General features: G+C 39.2%; 1 protein-coding gene across 2 annotated transcripts in view; it reads right to left on the bottom strand.

The window, feature by feature from the left end:
• Abca13 (ATP binding cassette subfamily A member 13) overlaps positions 1 to 26,185 on the bottom strand; it is a 432,541-nt gene that overhangs the window by 79,203 nt on the left and 327,153 nt on the right. For both annotated transcript variants that reach the window (XM_076545963.1, XM_076545964.1), the window contains 4 exons: positions 24,257 to 24,413; positions 19,955 to 20,208; positions 16,164 to 16,359; positions 12,836 to 12,945 (listed from right to left, as the gene is read on the bottom strand). In XM_076545963.1, coding sequence (XP_076402078.1) covers positions 12,836 to 12,945; positions 16,164 to 16,359; positions 19,955 to 20,208; positions 24,257 to 24,413 — 717 coding nt within the window. The remainder of the gene's footprint in view (positions 1 to 12,835; positions 12,946 to 16,163; positions 16,360 to 19,954; positions 20,209 to 24,256; positions 24,414 to 26,185) is intronic.

The raw sequence follows: 26,185 nt of genomic DNA, 5'->3' as shown, positions 1-26,185 counted from the left end.
TAAGGACCACTACCTGTTTTCAGACTCAAGCATGTTATCTCCAGTGTCCCATGTTCTTATCCTGGGGCAGGTTGCTCTCCTGACACTGTGACACAGCCTAAGGGTATTGAAAGCATTGCCCCCTGAGAACAGTAAAAGGTAAATCATTTCTAACAGAGGCTCCTATGCCTGCAGTGGGAACAAAATGCCTGAAACTCATCTATGGAGGGGATGGAGAGGATGCTCTCCCCAGATCTCTCTCAGTGAGGAATTTCAGCATAACTGTTGAAGAAAGGCCTTATTTTTTTTTTTACTGGATTTTGTAAACACCCACTTTGATAATGTCTTGCTCTTTCTCTCTCTCTAGCTTGCTCCTTGTTGTTTACTTGAAAAGCCCACTGGAGAGGGAACACTGTTCCATCTGGGACTCATAATTAGGAGGTCTTGACATTTGCCGCCTCTGAGCTTCCCCAGTCATTTTTGGGGGCTGTTGCAAGTACCCAATTTGATGATACTATCAACTACTTGCTATTTGTTCTTTTATATTTGTTTTCTACATATTTAATGCTTGTTCATTCAAAGCTGAAAATAGGAATATCAAGACCCTCAAAGACTGCTCTCTTAACAGAGCACACACCTAAGGCAATGTACTATAGAGACAGAGCAAATATGGACAAACAATATACACACCAAACTGAGCATTTCAATCCAAAGCTGAGAACATGCCTATGCATGCCTCTTCTGAGTGATCCCACTGAAAACCTGGGCAGCCCATCATGGGGGGGGGCGCAGTTAATGCACACTGGTGATCTTCGCTGTGCCCACTGAAGTCAGTGCTGACAGCTAAATGCAGGAGCCTTGTGCTGGTTTGCATTCCTGATCAAATAGTCACTGTGACAGACAGAACAGATATCATTTTTTTTTCTTTTCAAAGAATAAGATGGTACACTGTTCTGGGAAAGGACAATTTACATCAGACTATGATGATGTGGCAGACACATGACTGAGGACACACTGGCCTAGAAACCCTGTAGAATGCAGACAGGCAGTAGTAACATTAAGACTGCTCACAAGTGCCAAAAGCCTGACACAGTGTCAGTCAAGGAGCGGGGGGGGGGGGCAATGAATGCAATGCCCATCACTGAGATTATGCAAGAGTTCACATACAGAAATGTGTCCAGACACACCCTCATGTGCACACATAGGTATACAGAACTCTTTCTCAAAACTGGGCACTATAACCACTTAAAACTGCATGGATTTTCCCTTTACTATTTTCCTAATTCCATTTCAGCATTGTTAAACTTTCATCTACTTTAAAGAGGAAGAAAAAAATGACTCACAAGCAGCTCTGATGTGGTCAGTTTATGGCCACAACTACACTAATGTGATCTGCAAGTCAAAAGGAGGATTGGGCCTTTGCAAGCAATATGTGAGCTCCATGTATTTTTATTTTCATATTGTACGTGTTTATAGGAAGCAGACTCATTTGTATATAAATTCTACAGTGCTATGCCCATAAGCCTGAGCATTTTGATGATGCTATAGCAGTTAATAGTTATTGCTCACATGAATTCTGTAATAGTGGTCATTTACGAAAGGAGGAAACCACAGTCCAAACCTAACAGCTGCCCTAGTTGCATGTGTTAAGAGGCAGCAAGCTTCAGAAATGCTGATCAAACTACCAAACCAAAGTCTGGTGTTTCCAAAGAATTTCTGTGCTGTTTACTATTTAATCGCCTCATAATCTAGTCCATAATTGTGGTGCAATATTTGGAAAATAAAGCTTGGATAAGAAACAAATGTAAGCTATAATTGCCCACCTCTATATCATGGCTGCTAACACACCAGCGTACTTTCATCCATGACATTCCTGTGCTGTACCCTGGTGATACTCTGTCAGGCAAGGTGCTGTCCTGTGCTCAGAAACAGACTCTGTCACACGAATCCCTCCCCAGGCAATAATGGATGCCTTCTGTGTGCATATGTGCTGGCCCAAAAAGAAGAAGCTGATGAGCTCTGGAGTTGCAGCTGATGCTACTGAGAGGCTAATTGCCCCTTTCTTTAATTTACTTAAATGTTATTTTCAATACCAGGGGCATCTATGGGCCGCTATCTTGAAGGCTGGATCAAGTTCTTCCTCTTTTACTGCAATCTGTCTTTCTTCTGCATTTTTAAATTTCTGTCTTCACATAGGGGATTTTGTTTTCATGATATAATGTCATTATAAAAAGCATCTTATTTTTATTCAAGAGAAGTATGTTTCCCTTGGTCTTAAGGAATCATTTGTTTTATTAACACTGGAAGTCTTCCAGCCATTATTTCATCAAGTGCTGTCCCTCTCTCCCTGTCTCCTCCATTTTCAGTCTAAGAGCTACTTAAACTCATGTTGGACCTTATCATCCTTCTCTACTTATTTGTTTGTTACTTTTTAGATAGGCCCCGGTTGGCTTTGACCTCCAAGTGATAGATTCATTTTGGCATGGCCTAAGGAATGCTGGGATTGCAGGTATGAACCATCACACATGGCTTGGACCTTCCCTTCCCTTTCCTTTTCAAATAACTACATTTTCATATTTTTCTATAAGTAGCATATAATTTTAACCCAATCACTATAGTTTTTTTTTATATTCAATAAACATCATTGTCAGTCTTAGAAATTATGCCATTTTCAAATATATTGTTTGTCCTGTTGCCATCATTTCCATACATTCTCTATACTGATTTTCTGGTATATTGCATTCTCTGTGTGACAATTCTTGTTTTTGCTCAATCTTTAATTTACATCCACAGAAGACAGGTGACATGTGTAAACTGCAGTGTTTGATTTCATGTTCTCCTTTACTATTACTTTTAAAAAAGATAATTGAAAAACTTTGATGTAGGGGCTGTGTTTCAAAGGAGTTTCATATTTTCATCTTGAATATTCCAATGAGTGTATTAACCTCGAGCCCATTTTTGTCAAATCAATTTATTTTTAACTTCCAAATAAAAATTGTGTGTCTCTGTCATGTATAACATCATAGAAATATGTACACGTCAGGGAAAAACCTAGAACCTGTGTGTGTGATAGGCTTCCAGAAAATGTGGAGCTGCTGGAGTCCAAACTAGAGTGTAAACCCAGAACTCCAAAGTGCTAGAGTATTTTGTTTTTTCTAACTCAGCTCAGAGAGAAACGTTCAGGATTTTTCACCATCCTCCCATGTCACTGTGAGAATTTTCAGTACCTTCACCTTCAGGAAGGATGTGGCCCTTCAAAGACCCAGCTCATCAATTCCCCTGTGCAGAGCAGCAGTATACTACCCCAACCCTAGAGCATCAGTTCCAATGCGCAGCCTCACATCTGTTCCACCCATGTCTCAGGCAGTTGTGATATCAACCCCTGAAGTTCCTCCGATCTATGAACATCTTCTTCCTACTTATGGCCTCAGGAGAGAATTTGTGAAATAGTTGGATTAGGTTTTAATCTTACAATGCGTACATGTTCCTGTTCTTTTAATCTTCTATCTTAACTTATTAAATATCATTTCACATACTTTAGACAAATACATAGTAAGAGCACAGCATCTTCTCACTTTCTGCTGATATAGATAAGACAAAATTGATATTTTCATTCAGTCTTTCATTTGTTTCCATTCTTTTTCGGGGAAAAAAATTCTACAAGAGAAATTACTATTTCAAGCACTTTTTATGCATATCACCATGTATTTTGTTACATATCACCATGATTATTTACTCTGTTTTACTATCTTCATGAAATTGTGGGTTACTTTTTAAATTTTTATGATGACAGATGAAAATACAAATGCCTGTTTCCCATTTTAATACTAATGATAGAAAGTACTTTTAAATATTGACTAGTCATTTTTCATGTCGTGCTAATTTTTTTTAAAAAGTTATTGTGTATGTGTATATGAATGTTCACATGTGAGTGCAGGTGTCTGGGGAGTCCAGGAAAGGACATCAGATGTCCTAGAGTTGGAGTTACAATTGGTTGTGAGCTGTCTGATATGGTGCTAGGAACTAAATTTGGGTCCTCTGCAAGAGCAGTACCCACCTAACCCCTGAGTCATCTCTCCAGTTCTTCTGCTGAATTCTCTTGTCTATTTTCTCTTGTATATGATTACTGTCTTTTCTCCTTTGATATTTTATTTCACTATAATATTTTACACATGTCTATCAACCCTGCCTTAGTTAGTACTTGTGATCTTAAAATTCAATGTTCTAGTGTATAAATATTTTAAATCTCCTACTTAAATACACCCAAACTTTATGTAATAAAGTTTATATTAATTGTTTAAGAAAAATGCCCTCAGTGAGTAAAAGATATTCAGTCTATTGTCTCTCTGATTCCATGGATTAATATATCCAATTGGAAATGTACTATTTGTTACAAAAATCACACAATGAAATACCACTAAATGTCTATTAGCTTTCAGAAATGCCATGGTTAAACCCCTCTCTTCTTCTACATAAATTTCAGTGTTAAGCTCCCTCTACCCTTCTCAAAATCAAATAAATTTATCATTGGTCTATACAACTTTGTGAGAAAGAGTAATATGAAGTGTAGTAGAATATTATTTTAAGGTATGTAATTTTTATTTATGCTGCATTTGTTTAACTCTGTGAAGTTGTCTTACTTTGCCTGTCTAAAACACCCGATGTCTAATAAAGAGCTGAGTGTCCAATGGCAAGGCAGGAGAAAGGAAAGGTGGGGCTGGAAGGCAGAGAGGATAAATTGAAAGAGAAATCTGGGAGGAGAAAAAAAGAGAGATCTAGGAGCCAGAGAAGGAGGCAGACATCAGGCGCCAGCCACCCAGCTACACAGCAAGCCAGGAAGTAAGAAACAAAGGAAGGCATACAGGAATAGACAAAGATAAAAGTCCAGAGGCAAAAAAATAGGTGGAATAATTTAAAGTTAAGAAAAGCTGGCTAGAAACTTAGCCAAGCTAATGCCGGGCAATCATAATTAAGAATAAACCTCTATGTGTGACTTATTTGGGAGCTGGGTGGTGGGCCTCCAAAAGAGTAAAAACCTCCAACAACAATGAAGACTATTGGGTTTTCTACCTGCCAAAATGATATATACTAATATATGACTATGTATTCAATCATGCTTATTGCTCATAAAATGTTATTTTGATATTCTGATTTAAACATCCACATAGACCATATTCCATATTCTTGCATACTCAACACATGCTATTGCATTTAAATGTCTTTCCATTATATCTACTAACTCAAATATATTATGTGAAAAGGATGACTATATAATTACTCTTATTTCACAATTATGTTTTATAACAGTGACATAAATTCTAGAAAATTGCTAAATAATGATGTTAAGAGTCTATTCTCTATGGCTTGTCCTAGAGGGGTAAGCTCGACTGACTTACTCTAGTAGTTACTCTAGGAGTTCACAGACCAGTATGTGGAGTTTTATTTAGGATCTCTGCGTGAAATACAGCCTTACTGGTTGTATTCACAGTGATGATAATTTTCTCCATATGTATTGTATCTCTCTACCTCTGTGTACATTTCCCTCAGATTTTATTTAACAGGTGTTAATGTGTCTATGTGTTCTATCATGTTTTATTTGTCAGACTGTCACTCCCCTCACCTGGAATGTTGCAGTAACACTACGTTAAGTGCGTCATGTACAATTCATGCTTTTTGAAACCCAGTTTCTGAGCATTTGAATTTTAAATATGACAGAACATTTATTGCAAAAATGTGTATTGTTATGCTGTCTGTCAATTTATTTTAGGAATATCTCATCTTGTTTCTTTTCCATATTTTATTTCCTTCTCTTTGCTTTGAGAGTTTTCTCTAATAATGGACACAGTAGGCTAGGAAAGGCATAAGATTTAAAGTTGAAAAAATTCATAGGCTTTACAGCTGAATAAAACTATTGATTGCTTTTCTCCCTTGGTAGCTTGCATCATACATTCAGATATTATAAGAGCTAGTCCTCAGAAATCAGACTTCCAGGTTATTTCTCATTCAATTTCTCCAAGTCTCATATCTGAAGTATGTGGTATCTTGAGCAACAGGGTCTCATCTTCAGGTACTTGGAGACAACCACAGGGAATGGCAATAGCCTACATGGTTTTAGGAGTCTCTTGGACCAGCTTGGCAACATATCCCCAGTGGTGTAATAGTGGTATTTGTATCTTAGGAGTAACCAAGAGGTGTCTAATTGAACTTAAGTCCCACTCACTGGAAAGGAATTTATGCCTGGTACTAGAAACCTAACCAACAACTCATGTCTGGTGAGGTCATGGACCCTAAAGGAGTACCTACTGCCATTTTCTGAAACGAATATTTTCTAATTATATTCTAAATACTTATCCTTATACCCTCAGGTAAGTAAAACTCTCATCTCATCCCTCATCAAAGAAGTTTCTTTTCTACATTAGACAGAGGCTATTACAGAGATATACAACTTTTCAAAATGCTAAGAATAAAGTACAATGGGAAATATATATATATATATATATATATATATATATATATATATATATATATATATATATAGTACGTGTGTGTGTATATACATGTATATATGTGTCTATAAATGTTACAATAATAATTAAAGGGGCTGTGAATTTGAGAGGAAGTGGTGGGATGCAAGAAGAGTTAAGGGGATATGAAAATGATATACCTGTAGTATTCATAAGTGAAATTCTCAAAAACAAAACATTTTAATTACAAAAAATAAAATTGAAAAAAATTGAAACTCTACTGTGGTTTTCTAGAGTTTGAGTTCTGATAAATGTCTCAATGTTTTTGAATCTCAGACTCCATGTAAGTAAAATTAGAGTAACATATTCTTCCCAAAGCCATTATAATTATTAAGCAAGGCCCAGAATTTAAAGACTCCCTCCCTTAATGCTTCAGTGAATAATAGAGTCACAGCAAGTCATGAGTCTTGTTATTAGTATTTTTTTAACCCATGGCTGCAATTTCCAATAATTACAGCATTGAATACCTAATCCAAACATCTTCTTGTGTCAGAAAAGGAAAGCCTATGGCAGAGAAGAAGCTGGGATAACCTGGAGCATACATGTCCCGGCCTAAGATAATCTAAGCCCCAAACATTAGCCTTGTGCTGGGAACATGAAATTATATGTGGGAACAGGCATATAATCTCAATTCTCAGGAGGTGGGCAGGAAGGTTAGAAATTCAATGTTATCCGGAGCTGCATTGAAAGTTTTTGGCCTGTCTGAGCTATAGGAGATTCTGTCCCATCATCACCATCAAAAAACAAGTATGTGATTCTTGACAGGCAGGCAATAAACTTGTGATCACTGTCATTATATCAGGAGCTCATGGGATACTTCAATCCAGATCATAATTGTAGGTTTGAATATTTATATATACATATGTATTTTATATATATATATATGTGTGTGTGTGTGTGTGTGTGTGTGTGTGTGTCTGTGTGTCTGTGTGTCTGTATGTGTATGTATAAACACACACACACACACACACACACACATATATATATATATATATATATTCAAGTGTGACTATCCATTTATTCATTTGTAAAAATTAACAAAGCACTAATACAGAAAAAGGACTGTTCCTGATGATGTAACCACAGAAAGAAACAGAAAAATAAGCCCTAATGTAGTGAACATCATCTGGTTCCCCGTGTTTCAGTGTGTGGCAATCAGTGCCCAGCTACATGGGCAGGAAGGGGTACTCCAGCATTCTGGATAGTTACAAATTCTATTGTGCTTCTAATTACCTACTTAATTCTTTGAATACCAATGTGCAATTAACATTACAAATAATCAAGGTTAAAAATATAATTAATGCAAGTGTGATTTAGTTATAATTAAACTAATTACACAGATATGTAGCATAATAAGAGACTTACAGACCATTATGTGAATGCAAATTTATTCTCCCTTTCAAGAGCAGTTATTTGAATTTCATTTTCCAATTATTTTACAAATGATGGAATGGAATAATAAAGGAGTCAGTGTTCCAGGGATGAAAAAGTAAACCTTACATTTTTTATTCCCTTTTAAATTCTGATTCTTTTGTCCATATAGTCTTGTAAATAGGCAAATTAGAGAGAATAAATAATCAGATGCCATGACAAGCAACAAAAAAAAATGCTGTACTTCTTAATTCTGTGACTATAGGGGGAAGTCAACATTCTAATCCTCAAGAAATTTTCAGCTCCATATAGGTAGGTTCCATTTTAGAAAGGTACGTGGTATGCACAACCAGCTTGGCGTACATGAGTCTGAATAAATTTGACTTTCTGTTCTCAAATAGCCGTTATCATGAACGCTGTGTTCATGTATTGGCTCTGACAAACAAAGCATAAATGCATACTCTACCCTTGGACAGGAAAGTTAGAGTATATAAATTTATTAATTAAATATCAAATGTTTTAAGTGACAAATGGTATATATTTTCAAGCAATAATATTCAACACATTGAAATACTGCCATTAAATGGAAAATAAACTGTGTTTTAACTTAACATTGTTTTGATGTGAAATATATCTAGCATTTTTAGAAGAGAAAAATATGCTATTATCCAAAAACCTTAGTTCTTTGCATGACAATCTATGCACGATGTTAAGTCAATTAAAATTCTGCTAGGGAATTATAAACACAATGCTTTGACTTTCTTCCTCTAAATCTAAAACATGGGATAGATGAATTATTTTCCATATTCACTGCAGCAGAATTGTTTGAGAATAAATAATCACACTCATTTAAGCACCCCTGTGAGTCTGAAATGAAGAAAATTCCATAGACAATGCTTAAGACTACTCATGTCTGCCTTCTACATTTGAATCCCATGAAAATAGTCACACACCTGGTCCCTATGAGGAGGAAAAAGCCTTCTATGGCTGTGATAAAAGGGGAGACCAAATTCAAGTTCAAAATGAGATCTCCTAGGTACTGGGTTAGGACAAAGTATTGTTCCTCGTCAAAAGAAGCTGAGAATATCTCTTGGGATTAATAGCACACTGCTCCTTTTCCTCAATGGACTGGCAGAAGCAGGACCAGCACCAATTTCTAGGAAGTTGTAAGTATGACAAATCTCCATATAACCATGAGGCGAGAGCCTGGCTGTCCACTAAAGGCCTGCTTTGATCTATACATACAGAGAAGGGTTGACAGGAGGGTTACAAGGAGGATATGATAATGAGAATGGATAAACCTACAGAACTCAGTTCTAGTGTAAGCTGGAGAAATGACAGTTAATAAGAAAATCTAACGAAAATGAAATGTACAGGCACATAAGAGGAAAATTACCTTCTGTGAGGTCAAATTCACCTGCATCAACAACCTAGAAGATATTGCAAGGACTCCATCAGGAAATTTCAAGACCTAAAGAACTGGTGTTTCTAAACCAGCTTGGGTGAATGTCAGTAAACAGTATACATAGTCTAAGAGGATGGAGACAAAATATCACAAAGAAACTATTTTGCCTCAAATTGCAGTAAAAATTGGTATGATTGTAGTCAAAATATTGAGTTTGTAATGAAATATGTAGCAAAGAAGTTCCTAAAATGTTGCAAACAATTTGAAGAAGGAACTAGGAAGGACACTATGGTAACATTAGACAGTCTAGTGGACAGCAGGGCAGAGCGTGCCAAAATACCACAGGTGTGGTCTATCAGTTCCTTTAGTCAAAGGCTCCTAAGAAAAGGTTGCTGAAGAAACGGACTTCGGACTTGCCTGTGTCTACCTTCATCAGCCACAGCTGGACAATAAATAAATGAAAAGAAAGGAGGAAAAAAGGGAAAAGGAGAGAGATAGAAAGAAGCAAAGGAAGGAAGGAAGAAAGAAAAAATACACTATATGACCAGAGACTGAACACTGGGGCAGTCATGGGCTGAATAACAAACCCATGCCTGCAGCCCTTATCTTCCACTAGGTTTCACAAGGCCACATATCTTTCAGTGCCGAGCCTAGAACACACTCTCCTGTGACAGAGATCCCTCTGTCCTGTCATTTATTGCTTTAACAATTGATTTTTTAATTTAACAAATTTTGTCTAAAATGTATAAAAATCATTCTATCTGCCATTTCTTAAGACTTCATACTTTTCTGAAGATCCTCGTATCCATATAAAAGAACCACACATGACTGACCAAAAAACAAAAAATCAATGAAGTCATTCCTAAATATATCTGCTATATTTATAGATTGATGCCTTGTTCAGGCATCATCAGAGAGACTTCCTCTGGGTGCAGAGACCCACAGCTAGACATTATGTGGAAAGAGAAACTATATTGGAGGTCTCCATCAGGTCACTCCCCTTGGAACCCTGGGTAACTCGCAGAAGAAGCAGAGGAAAGACTATAGGAATCTGAGGGGATGGAGGTCACCAAGAGAACACTGCTGTGGATATCACTCTGTATAAATAAAATGCTGATTCGCCAGTAGTCAGGCAGGAAGTATAGGCGGGATAAGCAGAGAAGAGAATTCTAGGAAGTGGAGGCTGAGGCAGAGAGACACTGCCAGCTGCTGTGAGGAGAAGCAACATGTTAAGATACTGGTAAGCCACAAGCCACGTGGCAACTTATAGATTAATAGAAATGGGTTAATTTAAGACATAAGAACAGTTAACAAGAAGCCTGCTACGACCATACAGTTTGCAAGCAACATAAGCGTCTGTGTATTTATTTTATAAGTGGGCTGTCGGACTGCCAGGGCTTAATGTGACCCAGAGAGAAAACCCCAGCCACAGAACACTATCCACTGAATCAAGTAAGCAGGACTGACATGGGCCCACAGCGCCGGAAGCAGCAGACAGCAGGCCTGTGGGACCCGCACCAGGTCCTCTGGGTGTATGATATGGCTGTTAGCTTGATGTTTTTGTGGGACTCCTAACAGAGACAGCAGGTGTGATTCTGACTCCTTTGCCTGCTAAACTTGTCCAACCTAGACACAAGGGTTTCTGCCTTGTTTTATGGTATCTTATTTTGTTATGTTTGGATGTTGTCTCTTGGAAGTCAGCTCTCTTCTGAAAGGAAACAGACGGGGAGTGGATTTGGGCAAGTAAGGAGGTTGGGGAGAGCTGGGAGGAGCGGAGAGACAGGAAACTGCGATTGGGTGTGTGTTGTATAAAAGAAGAATCTATTTTCAATTAGAAAACAAAAATTAAAACTTCTTTGATATTCTCTTATTGATCTGCCTTGTGCTACTTTGGTTCCTAGACTCAGTCAAAGAGTCCACATAAAAACTAAGAAAGAGAAAAAACAGATACATTGAGATGTTCCTTGGAACAATGCAGTTGAGGCCAAACACGCAGCACAAATAAGGAGCCAATATGACAGGAGAGCTGCTGCTAACTAAAGAGCAATGGTATTTTGTTGAGAAAATATTTGAGATACTATTCAGATAGGAAATAAATCAAATTATATTTCTGTTACACGAAAGATTCCAATAGAAACTAAATACATTAAAACAATGAATCCTTGGAAAAGAGAAGACAGGTGACAGCTTTATGACCTCAGAAAAGGAAGAATTGCTTGTAAAGGTATGCTAGTTGATGGCCATCCACCCCCCACAGACTACTTTAAAATCCAAGCCCAGCCCCTCAAAGTGCATGAGTTGCCAGACTCTGCCCCCCAGACTACACTAGCAGCATACCAGCAGTTTCCAGCTCCTCAAGATGCACGCTGCGAAGCTCTGCCCTACAGAAATAAAGCCCAAATCAAGCCACAAAATCCCACCAATCGCTGTGCTTTCCACAAAATCTCACCAATCCCAGGCCATCCTAGAACACCCCTTCACCCCTTACCACCGTCCCCTGCCAAGAAACTCTATATAAAGCCTGCCTCCTGCTCAGTTCTTCGCTGCTTCTTCCTGGAGCAGAGGCAGCCACCCTCTTGTGTCTTTCTCAATAAATTGTTTGTGTTAGGTTTATTGTGTGGTGTAACTTGTGGTATTCCTTGTTTCCCAACTGCCAGGATACCTTTCCCCTCAGAGCTTCAAAATTTCCAATGAGGAAACCTGTCCCCTTGGAGCTGTAACACTTACACTACTTAAGATTCAAAAAGCCACAAGTAAGATAGTGGGACAAAATTGACTCACTATAACTGAGAATTTCTATATATATACAGCCATAAAAACAAAGTCAAATATAAGGAACTGAAAAATGGAAACATAAGAGAGACGTTGGGGGAGTAAGGAGGTTGGGAAGAGCTGGGAGGAGAGGAGAGATGGGAAACTGTGGTTGGAGTGTGTGGTATGAGAAAAGAATCTAGACAAGATTCATTAGAGGAACATGTGCTAAGAATTCCTATTTCAATGAATAACCAACAGTAATAACACCATTGTTAAAAGAACAAAAGATATGTCAGGCAAATAGTGAGTAAAGTACAAACAATAATGAGATCTTACGCCAATCAACTTGTAGCATTAATTGGGACAAAAATCTGTGGCTAGCTAGGGCATAGACAGTAAGGGAGAACCTAGTTCTATCATCCTACTAAATGGACATGGTGCATCTTTCTACACATATAGGCATGCATGAATGTGAACACATAGATAACATTTAAAACTAGATGTAAATACAAAGTATGTCAGCATGCTTAAACTAAAAATGGTAGGCATGATGCCTATATCGACAACAGATTTTAAGATTGGGAAACATGTCTTGTCTTCTTGGCTCAAGGGTTGAGCTTCAGTCACTGCTATTGGGAAATTTAGTCACCCCTTTGGGAAAGTGGCAAACGGAAAATGCATTTGGAAGACAATAGTGTTTCTAAACTTATTTCCACAGACCTGAGCAGGGCATCTGGGGGCTACCTGATTTGATTTGATATCATCGTAAGTGGCAGGAAAAATGATAAAGTTTGGATCATACCCCTGAGAAGTTCTGATGACAGCGTATCCTGAACTCGGTGGAATTTCACCATTCAGAATTTTGAATGTTGTGCTCTTCCCAGCGCCGTTCACCCCAAGGAGCCCAAAGCACTGAGAATAAAACATGAAGTTAGACACAAAGTGTGAAGAACAATCAGTATTATATTAGAAATGGCATTTGCTTTGATGGTATGCTGATCTTTCTGATGTGTGATGTCATTGCAGTATGGAACCATGCTACTGTATAAGGGCACTTTATGCTTTGAATACTTTTGTGGTAATTGTGCACAAAGACATGAGCACTAATTTACAGAAAGATAAATTTGGGTATATACAATTTAATAGAATGAGTAGTAAGTAACAATAATCCAAATTATCCAGGGATCATCATGATAGCATCTTTGGAAGTTACGTCACTGTGGCACTTGCTTTCCTTCTGGTTTCATTTTTGTAGGTTTTCTAAAACTATTCTATCTTCCACTCTGAGTTTCTCTCTCTTTCACAGACACACACACACACACACACACACACACACACACACACACACACACACTATAGATATAGATAGAGAGAGATGGAGATGGGTGGATAAATATAGAGATGGCTGAATATATATGGAGACAGGTAGATAAAAAATTAAATAGATAAATTATAGAAAAATTAATCGACAGCTAGCAGATAGATGATAATTGATAGATAATAAATGAGATTAGAGAGAGATTGATTGAAAGATGATGGATGAATAGATAGATGATGGATAGATAGAGAGAGATAGGTAGAGAGATAGAGGTGATAGAGAGATAGAGAGAGATGATGGATGGATGGATGGATGGATGGATGGATGGATGGATGGATGGATGGATGACAGATCTTGTTGGTAGCTGCACGCCTTCACTTTTCCATCAAAGAGGCTCTAAATCCACTTCATACTCAGAGCCTAAGAGAATCCTGGTATTAACTAAGGAAACAACCTCCAATCTTATACTTTGACAGTTAATTGATTTCTTTCTTCAATCTTGTCTTACATTCTACGTGAAAATGACTTTTTCACCCCATTCTCTAGACCTAGTACCTGTTTTGTACTTCTGGCTATGATGTGACTGAAACTCATCCTTAGAACACAAATCTTCCCAGGTACATTTTCTAATGTCTGAGAGCTAATATCTACTGACACCATGTAGCTTCGTCCATATTCAGATCCTGCACAATGACTGTTTCTGCACTTTGCCTTCATGCCCACCTATCACTTACCTCTATTATGGGCCTCTGGACAACATCAATAACCTTAATCGTCGTGTGCCTCAGTCACCACATTTCTCCCAACATCAATGGATCTCTCCCCCATCTAATATAGGGGGCCATCTAATGCCAGACCTGCCTGTGTCACTGCTATCAGGCCTACCACACCTGAGACTTGAGGTGTCCTATCAGCCTATCCAGACCACATCTCTGCCTTAGAGCCCGGGCTAACCCTGCCTTTGTAGTAACAGTCTTCCACACTCCTGCTGGTACACCTGCCATCCTGCACTGTTGAAAATCACTGAAGCCCACTACTCCAGTACTTTTTAACCCTGTCTAGACAGAGGATAATGCATCTGCTTATGATCTTCTAGTTCCCAACCAGTTCATTGATTCTTTGAGGGACAGGGACCTACATCATAGTCATCTCTGTTTTCTTCACAAGGCACTTCCCATCTAGGCAATCAAACCGTGCTGCACATAAAATCCTAGAGAAGAGACCACACTATAGTTTGGATCCTGGAAGTCCCTAAAGACCCATGTGCTAAAGATGTGGTCTGCGGGCTTGGAATTATACAGGAGGTGTGCCTAATTGGCCATTTTTGCTCAATGATATTAAACTCTTATAGGATATTAGAACTTGATCCTTCCCTTTCTATCCTTTTAGCAGCTGGCCATGAGGTGAGCAACTTCCCTCAGCTTGCCTTCTTCTCTTGATGAGGTGGGCTATCACAAACCTGAGGCAATGGAAACTTCTACAACTGATCTGAGCTTCTTCTTCAGTTGATTGTAACACTGACAACAAACAGTCCAAATGGAACCTCAAATATGAAAAATACCATGCCTATTTCCAAGGCTTTCTCTCTTTCTTTCTTTCTTTCTTTCTTTCTTTCTTTCTTTCTTTCTTTCTTTCTTTCTTTCTTTCTTCCTTCCTTCCTTCCTTCCTTCCTTCCTTCCTTTCTCTCTCTCTCTCTCTCTCTCTCTCTCTCTCTCTCTCTCTCTCTCTCTCTCTTTCTTTCTTCACTTTGGCTTAAAACAGCCATGGATAGATAGTAAAGAAACTAATACCAATTTAAATTGATTTAATTTTAATTCAAAATTCAATAATGTTAGATCACAGTGCTAAAAAAAATCAATAGAAACAATAGCTAAGAAATAATCCTTAACATTTTGTCCAATTGTCATAGAAATCATGGTCACAATCTAGGTCACTCCTAGATTGCTTTATGTGGGCTTCTAGGCTTCTACGTACCCCAGGGTACTCCTATCTGGATTATCTGCTCAGCAGGAAGGCAGCTGGCAATAAGATAGCCATGTAACTACTGGGTTTCTCCAAGGATGCAAGGTGCCTATTTATTTCTAAGTTAATTAAAGGTAATCATTTCCAGGATCGATTTCCCTTTATGTATTAGGTCTAATTAAGAGTCAGTTTATACAACTTCTGTCAATTCTGATTAAAGATTTCTGCTCAGCTGCTATGGTATGTACATTCTTTAACCCTCCGGAACGGCATTCTTCTAGGTCAGTGGTTCTCAACCTGTGGGTCTTGGCCCCTTTGGGGATTGTATATCAGATATCCTGTATAACAGATATTCACATAACAATTCATAACAGTTATGAAGCATCAACAAATAATTTTATGGTTGGGGTCACCACAACATAAGGAACTGTGTTAAAGAGTTGGAACCATTAGCAAGGTTGAGGACCACTGCTCTAGATGGACTTAACTGGGCACTCAAGGGAAATTACAGGCTAAGTAAGTAAAAGAAGCGCGTTCCTTCTTTAACTGGGTTTTAAAAAATATTTGTACTCAATAAAAACTCATTGAGTCCGAAAGTCAAACCACATTTAAAACTCCCAGCTACACAAAATTTAGAGAATCATGAAACAAAGTAAGTTTTGACTTAATCCGCAAATTTCCGCTAGGCTGAGACCCTGTCTCCAGCTTTCCCTTTGTGACCTTGTAGGACTCTCTGGAATGTGGAGGCTGCTTTCTGCTGTGACTTCAGATATTCTAAGACTGCCTAAACCAAGCTACAGCTAGAGTTCACAGGTTCACAGGGGAAATGGGTAAAAACTGCAGCTGTTACCTCGCCTCGTGGTATGCCCAGACTAATGTCACGCACAGCAGTGGTCTTCCACCTGAAAAACCTTCTGTAACTTTTACTGAGATTGCACAACACAAGAATGTCCCCGCCAGTTCTTCCTTCAAGCACCCTCCTTTGTTCCTTTTCAACATCTATGTCCTTAGCAGACTTGATTGTGTCCTGTGGGGCAGAGTGAACCCTGGAAAGATAAAGGCAGAGTTAATTTCCAGCTGGGATAGTCCTGGGATGGTCCCCAAACGACACCTGTGGAGACAGAAGGCAGAGCCCTCAGACCATGAGCTATGGGGGGGGCAGATTTTAACCCTATCATCCTCATTCCAGATAAAGTCAACTTCCTTTCCACAATCAAAGGATGTGCGCATGTTACCAGCAGAACCTATGAGACATCAATGCTAGAGGAAGATTTTAATTTGGGGAATAATGAAGTCATGCCAGGCCTCATGATAAGTGCCAAAAATATTGATCACATTATTATAAAATATTAACTTATATAGGTATTTTCATAGTAATCAATTCATTTATTAAATATGTAACAAAACAGATTGTATACATACCTTATATATAAAAGTACCCAATATTAAATTTATAGTATAAGTTGGATTGCATAAAAGGGTTAGATAGTCAGCTTTTTTTTTTTGCACATCTTGCATATAGTATTCAATAGATATTTACCAGATGAGCACAGCTCTGATGTGTGTAAATGGTTCATTCTGAATCTGAGCTGCTAGGTCCTCATTAGAATTTCTATCTGGGTATTTTTAACTTTCAAGTAAATTTTCATTTCTCCAACAAACTATAATGTGCCTGCATTTTAATGATTAGGTACAAACCAATCACAGTGTTCACACTCTACTCCCATCAATTTCCTTGTTTTCAGTGTGATCTGTTGTTATATAGCATATAACCATCTCTTCATAGGGAGAGGAGAATTTTTACAACATTTTTTTACAACTCTCAAATTATTTCAAAACAACAGTACTATAGTTAAGAGAAAATATCCATTGTCAGTTCAGAGGAGTCATCCCAATGACTTACTCAGTATTATTTTTCCACATCTGAAATCAACATTTTACAAAAGCATGTATGATTCATTGTACATATAATACAGATGAGAAAAGGTGGTTAGATCCTCCAAAGGGTCTGTTGTCAGTTATATGTTTGAAGACATATAAAATGAATCAAAGGAGATAAAATGAGAATGATAGCTGTCCAGAGGGCAATTACTCAGAAGCAGAAATGAAGCGGGCACAAAAAACATGGGAAATATTCAACTTAACAATCAAAAAGAGGATTAGATGAGTTAATTCATTTCATGAAACTCCATCAACTTATACCTTTCTGCTTGACTAGTATTTTTCTTTATCAGATAAGGACCACCATCAACCCTTCACCTTTTGCTGATAACTCAAAGGTCTGCATTCAAAATTCCCATCCTCTCCTCAATGAGAACCACCTAGAAAATTGTATTTATGTCTGCTGATCACATCACCCAAACTAAGCACTCTGGGCTTCAGGGAGGGACCAGGCAGCACATTCTTTAACTCTTCTCCTCACTCTGATGGGTAGAGAACAAGCAAAAAAGCTTGTTGGGTAACATCCAAACAAACCAACTTCCTAATTCTTCCACCTCTGCTCAGCCATCCTCCAATCATAGTACAACAGAAGGATCCAGGTGGGCAGTAAACACAGCAGGCCTGTCCTGGTAATTCATCACAGCTTGTATCTGGACCATATGGCTGTTCTAACTCTGCCTGCTTAAGGTTTAAGGGAGCACAGCCAAGCTCCAGACTGTAGCAAAAGAGGCAAGACCTCCCCCACACACCTGTGTGAGCTGGTATCAGGCCAGGGCTGTGTGCAAATAGAGACCTGTCATCTTAAGACAGCAGAAGTGTGCAGGAGGAAGCCAATGCAGCTTAGAGGACAGCAGTGAAGTGAATTTCACAATAGTGCCCAGGATGTGCTGGTAAAAAACACATAGTGCAAGTGGAAAGGGTAGGCTCTATCTGGTTCCCATGAGGGAAAAGTCTCTTCCCATTCTCTTTAACTTTTAGCTAAAACTGGTATAATTTTCCCTAGGAAGGACTTGCTGAGAAACTTGGCTATTCATGTTCAGCACTGTTTAGTGACTGGGTTCTATTTGGATTTAAATAAAAATTGGAGCTCACAGTCATTGTGCTATGGAGTCATAAGAAAGCAGAAGAGTAGACAGTGCCTCTGATCCTTGCCCTTCACATCAACATAACACAAAGGAATATTTGCTGTGGATATCAAAGACATTGTTCTAAAGTACAACTCAACTAATATCCTCTATGATGTAAAGGTAACACAAAAAGTCTTTTCATTGAAGAAAATTCCTTTGATAATGTAGAAGGATTGAGAAATCTAGAAGCTGCCAGAGGGATTCTCCATTGTGGGTTTTAAACAGACTGAAGTATTAAGGATTATCACAGAAGCAATTACACTTAAAAGGTGTTCAGAATTCTAATCCAGAGTCACTCAGCTCTGGGAAATCAGCAAATGCCCGAATAATCATGTCCAAATTCAGAAGAGTTTGGGGATTTGTGTTCAAAATGGTTCTCTACTTTAGCAGCCTTGGGGTATTATGCAAAGAAATATATCATGAAATGACTGAGAAGAAAACAATACATATGAAGGGATTGCCCAAAAATATTAGCAGTGGAGCTTTATAATCTGCAACAGACTCTTTAGTGGCCAGGTGGTAATAGATTTTTCCATGAAGAATGCCCTGCTTTGAGAGACCGACTCAGAAAAACAAAAAGATAAAATTAGAGAAGTGGGGGGGGGGGGGAAGAACCTCTGTCTGACGTGGGAATCAGAGAACCAAAAACAGAGAGAGGATCAGTCCATTAAGTGGGGGAGGGGAAGGCAGCAGTGGGGACCCTGCACAAGAAAACACACTTCCTTCTAGATGTCAAATGTATTTTAAAATATTTATGTATTTATTTTATGTGCATGAGTTTGTGTGCATCTATATCTATGCACCATGTGTGTACCTGGTGCCCTTGGAGGCTAGAAGAGGGCATCATATCCCCTAGAACTAGATCTAGATAACTGTGATCTACCATATGGGTAGGGGGAATCGAACCAGGGTCTACTGGAAGAACAGCAGTGCTCTTAACCACTGTGCCTTATCTAACAAAGTTTTAAATCTTTGCAAAGCTACCTTTAACCCCATGTGTATGTGTGTGTGTGAGAGTGTGTGTGTGTGTGTGTGTGTGTGTGTGACTGTGTGTGACTGTGTGTGTGTGTGTGCACGCATGTGTGTTGGCAATCATCTTGGTGTATCTATCTACACACACAGTTCTCAGCATCTTCACAAAAACAAGAACAGAGGAACTGCATTTGGCAAAATCATGTGGTTTCTGCACTAAAGTCCTACACCTTCCTGACTCTAGAAAGTAATGCCATTTAGTTATAAAAATGAATTACTTTATGGTATCAACCAAATTCAGTTTTGTTGTTAAAAAATAATGGAAAAATTGAGCAATTTCAAAGTGGAAAATAAATTGAGACAACCAAATAATTGAAAGAATTATTTTAAAGGTTGGCACCTTATCTTTTGAAATTTTTTCCATTTAGTTGGTGACTCATACTTACCCACTAAAAAAGGAAACATAAAACCTTTAACTTATTAGAACCATTCATAATAATGCCAATAAGACACATTTCTTTACCTTGAAGCTCCAGACGGACTTTTCCTCACTCTTTATTCAATAATCAGAAGCATTAAGCATGAGCCCTTCAATACTTACCTTGACCATCGCAGAAGGTCTCCATGTACCAGAATCCTCAGGAGGAGAAGAATTGTACCCTGTAAAGCCAACTCCACGAAGATCCAGCCCAAGAAATTCATCTCAAAGGGGCTCACATAAGAATCAATGCCAAAGTTGTGAGTCAGGTCATACTTGATCTGATTATAACAGAGTTCTATGAGCCCTTGACCCAGGCAGAATTGAGGAAAAATAGTAAAAACCCACTTGAGGACATCGTAGATTTTCTGCAAATTCTGCATAATAAAATGGGGGGAAAGATGAAATTAAAAGCTATTCTCTTTTTGTAACATATGCTAATAACTTCCTGTTGTCCCTGACTGGGGCTGTCGGTCCAGTCTGCCCTATCCTCTTATGCAGAAACACTCTCAGGTAGTCATGGATCCAGATAGGATTACTCCTGAGATCCTGTGCTGTATGTCTTGCTAGGTTTTGCTTGATGGGAATCTATTGTCTGTAGCTAGAGTGTTCCTGCCTTGCCCACAGTCAGGACAAATCTCTATCACCCGCCAGTCCCACAGCCGCTCAGACCCATCCAAGTAAACACAGAGACTTATATTGCTTACAAACTGTACGGCCATGGCAGGCTTCTTGCTAACTGTTCTTACAGCTTAAATTAGTCCATTTCCATAAATTTATACCATGCCACATGGCTTGTGGCTCACCGGTGTCTTCACATGCTGCTTGTCATGGTGGTGGCCAGCAGTGTCTCCTTCTGCCTTCCTGTTCTTTCTTTTCTCCTCTCTGTTAGTCCCGCCTATTCTTCCTACCTAGCCACTGGCCAATCAGTGTTTTATTTATTGACGAATCAGAGCAATTTGACATACAGACCATCCCACAGCAATTGTCCTTCTCTTCTTCTTCTCCATTTTGGACTGGGGATGTATGTCCTATTCCTGCCTCATATGTTTGACTGTACTGGCTCACAGCTGGAGAGAAGTTGGGATGAAATATATTTTTGAGTCTTACTCACATTTGAATAAACTGATGAAGTTTATGGAGTAGATGGTAGGTTCTTAGGCTTTAGAATCAGGGCCATAATAAGTGAGCTATTTTGGAGCCACAGGGACAGAGTGAGTTTGTGATGCCCACCTGGGAAAGCCATGAGTCTTGGGAACCCAAGCGCAGAATTTATGAATGGAATATCTGTACCATTCCCAAGATATATATGTTAAGTTTTTATTCCCAATATAGTAGCTTAGGAAGTCAGGCCTTTTGAAGGTAGTTTTGGGTAGATGACGGCAGTGGGAAGAATCTCTACAATGAAATTGGTGTCCTTGTGGGGAGAGAAAGAGCCACTAGCTGTCTCTCCCACTTTTCACTGTGTGAGTACATTAAATGGCAACTGCCTGCCAGTCCGTAACAGGACTCTCAGGAAAAACTACATCTAAAGTCACATTGATCTATGCCTGTGTCAATTAGTGTACTGCCTGAAAGGATTGCTGTTATCAGTGATAGTCTGGGAAGGTAGCTTTGAACTTGGGAACTGATAATTAATGACAGGGTCTGGTGACATCAATGCTTTTATAACTCACCCACAGTGATTTTTACACAAGTATTAACAAAGACTATGCTATATGTGAAGGCTGAATTAATATTTAAAAAAAAAGCAGAGATTCATGGATTGACAAATCAAACGTTTGATTTGGGGATAGCGGCAATTGATGCATATTAACATGTAGAGAAATAAAAGCTGTGACCTGCTAACATTTTCTTGGTTGCAGCAGAGATATTCATCTGTGAGAGAGAAAGACATGCCTGGCCCTGCCTAACAACCCAAGATACATCATTCTTTAACAGTATTTTGGCAACACTGACAAAGACAAGAGCCATATTGACACCACAATCTGCACGTTCAGTGGTTAATACTGGTTATTTTGGCCTGACCTGAGAGCACAGTGGCCATTCTTCATATCTTTCACTAATTTTACAAGTTCATAATGCATTTTAACATGAAAATGAACATTTTATATCAATTAGAATGAGTATTGTAATACTGTTAAATGGCTTCAGCAAACAGTATCACAATAAGGAGTAAAAGAAAGAGAAAGATCAAAGCAAATCCAGTCAAATGTCCTCCATTCCTAATTGCTGAGTGATGTGGACTCCTTTTTCCAGGAAACACCCATTGCCTGTTGATTCTTTCGGGTGCTGTCTATAATTGCAGATAATAATGTCTTTTCATCTACCACGCTGTTAGGGTCTCGTGGATGCAACCTGTCCTGGCTGATCTCCTCTTTAGTTCCCAGTGATTCACCTTCCTTTTCCTTTGAGAATTAGCTAAGCTTACCCGTCTTCTGTTATCTCATTCTCCCAGAGCTGCCCTGGCTTTGGGTTTCTCCTAGTTGTATCTGTATTCGACCTGGTTTCCTTCCCACCACAGTTTACAGCATCCTCAATAACCTATGTCACATTAGAAATCGATGGGGTAGAGTGGGGCCTCTACGCCTTTTCTGCTGACTTCAATATTCTCCTCAAGTAAAGCCAATTAATTGTTCAGCAAGCTGTCTATTGAAAGGCTCAGAATATTAATACAGATTACTGTCAAACTCAATCTGTAAATAATCACTGAAATAGATCATTGCCCTCATTGAATGCAAAATGGATATTTACATTCTCCACTGCTTCTGCACAAACATAAGGTACAATAATAGGAGATAATGTTGACCATCATTTGAGAGTCTGTCAAGCCTGGAACCCAGCCACAAGGAGTGAACCTGTCCCAGAGGGGCAAGCCTCAATGCCTCTCTAGCTGGAAATAAGAATATCAGCATTTCCTTCCCCTAGGAGCACTGTACCTCTCCCAGGTGAATTGTGCAGATTGTGACTCAAACACATGGGAGTTACTGAGCCAGCAGAGAGTATGAGACCAGCAAAGAGACTCATGAGCACAATGTGCTCAGAGGTGAGAATAACAAGCAGAAAAAGAAAGGATTGAAATATGAGAGCTAAGGAGGGGACAGAGTCTGAAGCCCGTTCCCACAAGTCAAGCCGGGCATGATGGCTTAATGCAGAAGCCAAGGGTGAGGACAGCCTTGTGAAGGGGCCAGGGTAGAGGGAAAAGGGAGGGAATGAATGGGATGTATCTACAGAAGGGATCTCAGCTTGCCTCTAATGCCTGGTAGACATTTCCTCCACAAGGAAAATGGCTCCCTGCTAAACAGCCCATGCCCAGGGCAGTGTTTTTCTCTAACCCATGGAAAGACACTGTACTAAATTACATAAATCTTTGATATCACTCTTCAGATATGCTGAAGAGTGTGGACAAGGTTGTGGCCCATATTACTTAAGATTTCAAACCAAGATACAGTGACACTTTGGCATACTTTATTGTATCCCTTTCCCTACCATCAATAGGTCAACATTTGAGGATCTCTAAAGAGGGTGTTGGTAACAGAACAGTGAATACCTATGTGGCCCTGCCCAGGCTTATGGAGCAGTTCCCCTAACACCACAGACATTTTTTGCGATCAATCACTCCTTCTAAAGTTAAATGACAAGGTCACTCATGTATTCCCCTGGATTCTACTAGGAAATGCAACTGTACCGGGCTGAAGCTTGTTAGGGTTTGACTCTCAAGTATCCCTCAACGGGGTGGCATACTCAACACTTGGCTCACTGATGGTGTAGGTGTAGTTGTCTGTGCTTCACCCCTGAAGCACTGTCCCTAGTTGGCAGCAGGTAACTGCTAGGTACCTGCTCCCATCTGGGGCATGACCGAGAAAGGGACCTCTTAAGATCTGAGATGCATACATGCTTGCTCTCTCTTGGCTACCTCGTGATCCTGGATGCTGGATGCTGGACTGCAGACCAAGTCAGAGATCTCCAGAGAACCATGTTGGACTGTGCCTCACCTCTCCTGGCTCCTGTAACTGACCCCTTTGCTTACTGTAAGCTTACCCAAAATAAACCTCTTTTGACGATCAGATAAACTATGTATAATTGCCTCATTAATTTCTACTGTAAGGTGGTAGCACTATTTTGAAAGATTCTGTAAACTCAAGCATGAAGACTCTGGTTGTAGAGAGTAAGTCACTGAAAACAGGCCTCTGAAGGGTGTACCTAGGTCCCAGGCTGTTCCTTACACTTGAGGAGGTAAACAGCCTCCTCCCACACATGTTCTAAATTAAAAGCAAAAGCTCTCTTAAACTGTGAGCCAAAATAAAGCCTCCCTCCTTTAAGTTGTGTGAGTCAGCTGTTTTGCCATATTGGTAATGAAGTACGTAGTAGACATCCCCATTCTCCTGGCTCTGGCACTTTGGAATGCCACTGCCGGTGACTCACCTGGGCTTTAGAAATGATGGCCAAGAGCCTGGGCATGGTGGTCATCAGCATGGTACACAAGCCAAAGATGAAGTTCAAGGAGATGTAGGAGATGAAGGCAACATCTGAACTGGAAAAGATTCTGGATATCAGATACATCCATGGAATCATTGCATATCTAAGAAGGAGAAGAGAAGTCATGTTTATTTTCCTGAAACATTTATCTGTTATCACAACCGAAGTAAAGTACAGATGCAATGTTGTTAGAACGATTGAGTTTTCCTCACTTTGTGTAATATATGTAATAGTCTCCTATAACAAAAGACCCTGTTGGGGGCCTCCAAAGACCCTGCAAGGCAAAGGGAAAGTGTCACAAGGGTCTGGGTTTTCCACTGGACTTCACTACTATCACTTCTGTCTGATGGAGCTCCTTTGCCTCCCAAGACTATTGCAGCAATAATGCCTATCGGTTATAGTGGGAAAACCAGAAGATTCCAAGAATATAACAATACTCAGAGCTCTCTGTCACAAGAACAGTGATACTAGAGAACACCCCTGGGTTAAAATATAAACTTTTATACTTGAGAAAATGTATGGAATATGATGTACAAAGCCATACAGTATTTCAGAAACCTCACTCAATAGCAATCTGCCTCATAATTTGACCGTGAAGAACATTTTTTTTATGAAGTATATGTTGGAGACAGGTGCTTCAAATCAATTTTTCTAAAATATTTGCTATAGAAAATAAGTAAATAAAATCAAAATAACTGCCAAAGAGGCAAGCCATCACTGGCTAATGCTGTAAATTATGACTACTCCTGTCTGAATGAAGTAGTAACAGGAAGGTTCAAATCCCATCTCAAATCCTATATATACTTCCTACTGTCCTTTCTAGGGAAAAACTCAACTGTTATCCTTTGTCATGTGATTACTTTCAGCAACTGGGAACCAGGCATGGTGACATACTGTTGTAATTCCAGAGCTCAGGCTGTAAGGCAGAAAGATAGTTCAAGGGCAGACAGGTCTACATAGAGGACAAAATAAGGGAAAAGAATGAAAAGCAGGAGGAGGAAACAAATTATCCCTACAACTGAAATACATATAAACAATAGCAGAAGCTTGTGTGTCAAGTTTGCCGCTGTTTTAATTTCTATCTAATTCATTCTTAGAGCAAGCAATAATATATATAATTCCTTAATATATATTCTTTATATATATACATACATATATATATTAAAACTGTTGATTCAAACAACATGTGGAACAATATAAGACAAATTGTTTTCATTTATACAAGCAGATTATTAAGAGGTGGAGATAACCATCATGGTGTACTTAAAGTAGAACTACAAAAGAGCCAGGCTTTCTTTGTTCCTTGTGCAATATGGCATCCAGCCAGCTCTCTCTGTTAAACTTGAAAATGTGGGAGCTGGAGAAATTGGGGGAGGGGGGCAGCACCTCATGGAATATCTGATGTGGTCAGTTGTCAGCACAGAGCACAGCAAGATGATCATCGCTTTGATCAGTATCTCCATGTTCACTGGGTAGCCTCACCATGCCTTCCTCTCCCACTGTCACTCTGGACACCCCGAGCTTTCCTTAAGGAAGTAATTACCACCTCATCTCTGGTCTCCACTCTACTGGAGACTGCACAGAATCTGTACTTTGCCACACTTTACATAAGGTCTTCATACTGGGTTATGTCCTTCAAATATTTGACAAGTGGATCAAAGCATTGTCTAAGAAAAAAAGACTCAGAGACAAAGACATCATCTTAAGTGATGCCCCTGGGGGCTTCCTTTCCTGCATTAATGAGGCTTTGAGCTGATTTTCCACCAGCTACGATCCCATGTTTTTTTTAAGTACCTTTTTATTACTTTCCTTTCAAACAGTTGGTTGAAATTAACATATTGGCAGATCCACCTCCCCCCATCTTTTGAAATTTTT

This window comes from Peromyscus maniculatus, chromosome 10, assembly GCF_049852395.1.
Source record: "Peromyscus maniculatus bairdii isolate BWxNUB_F1_BW_parent chromosome 10, HU_Pman_BW_mat_3.1, whole genome shotgun sequence".
NCBI lineage: Eukaryota > Metazoa > Chordata > Mammalia > Rodentia > Cricetidae > Peromyscus > Peromyscus maniculatus.
The sequence above is the reverse complement of the archived record's forward strand: the minus strand, read 5'-3'. Positions and strand labels throughout refer to the sequence as shown.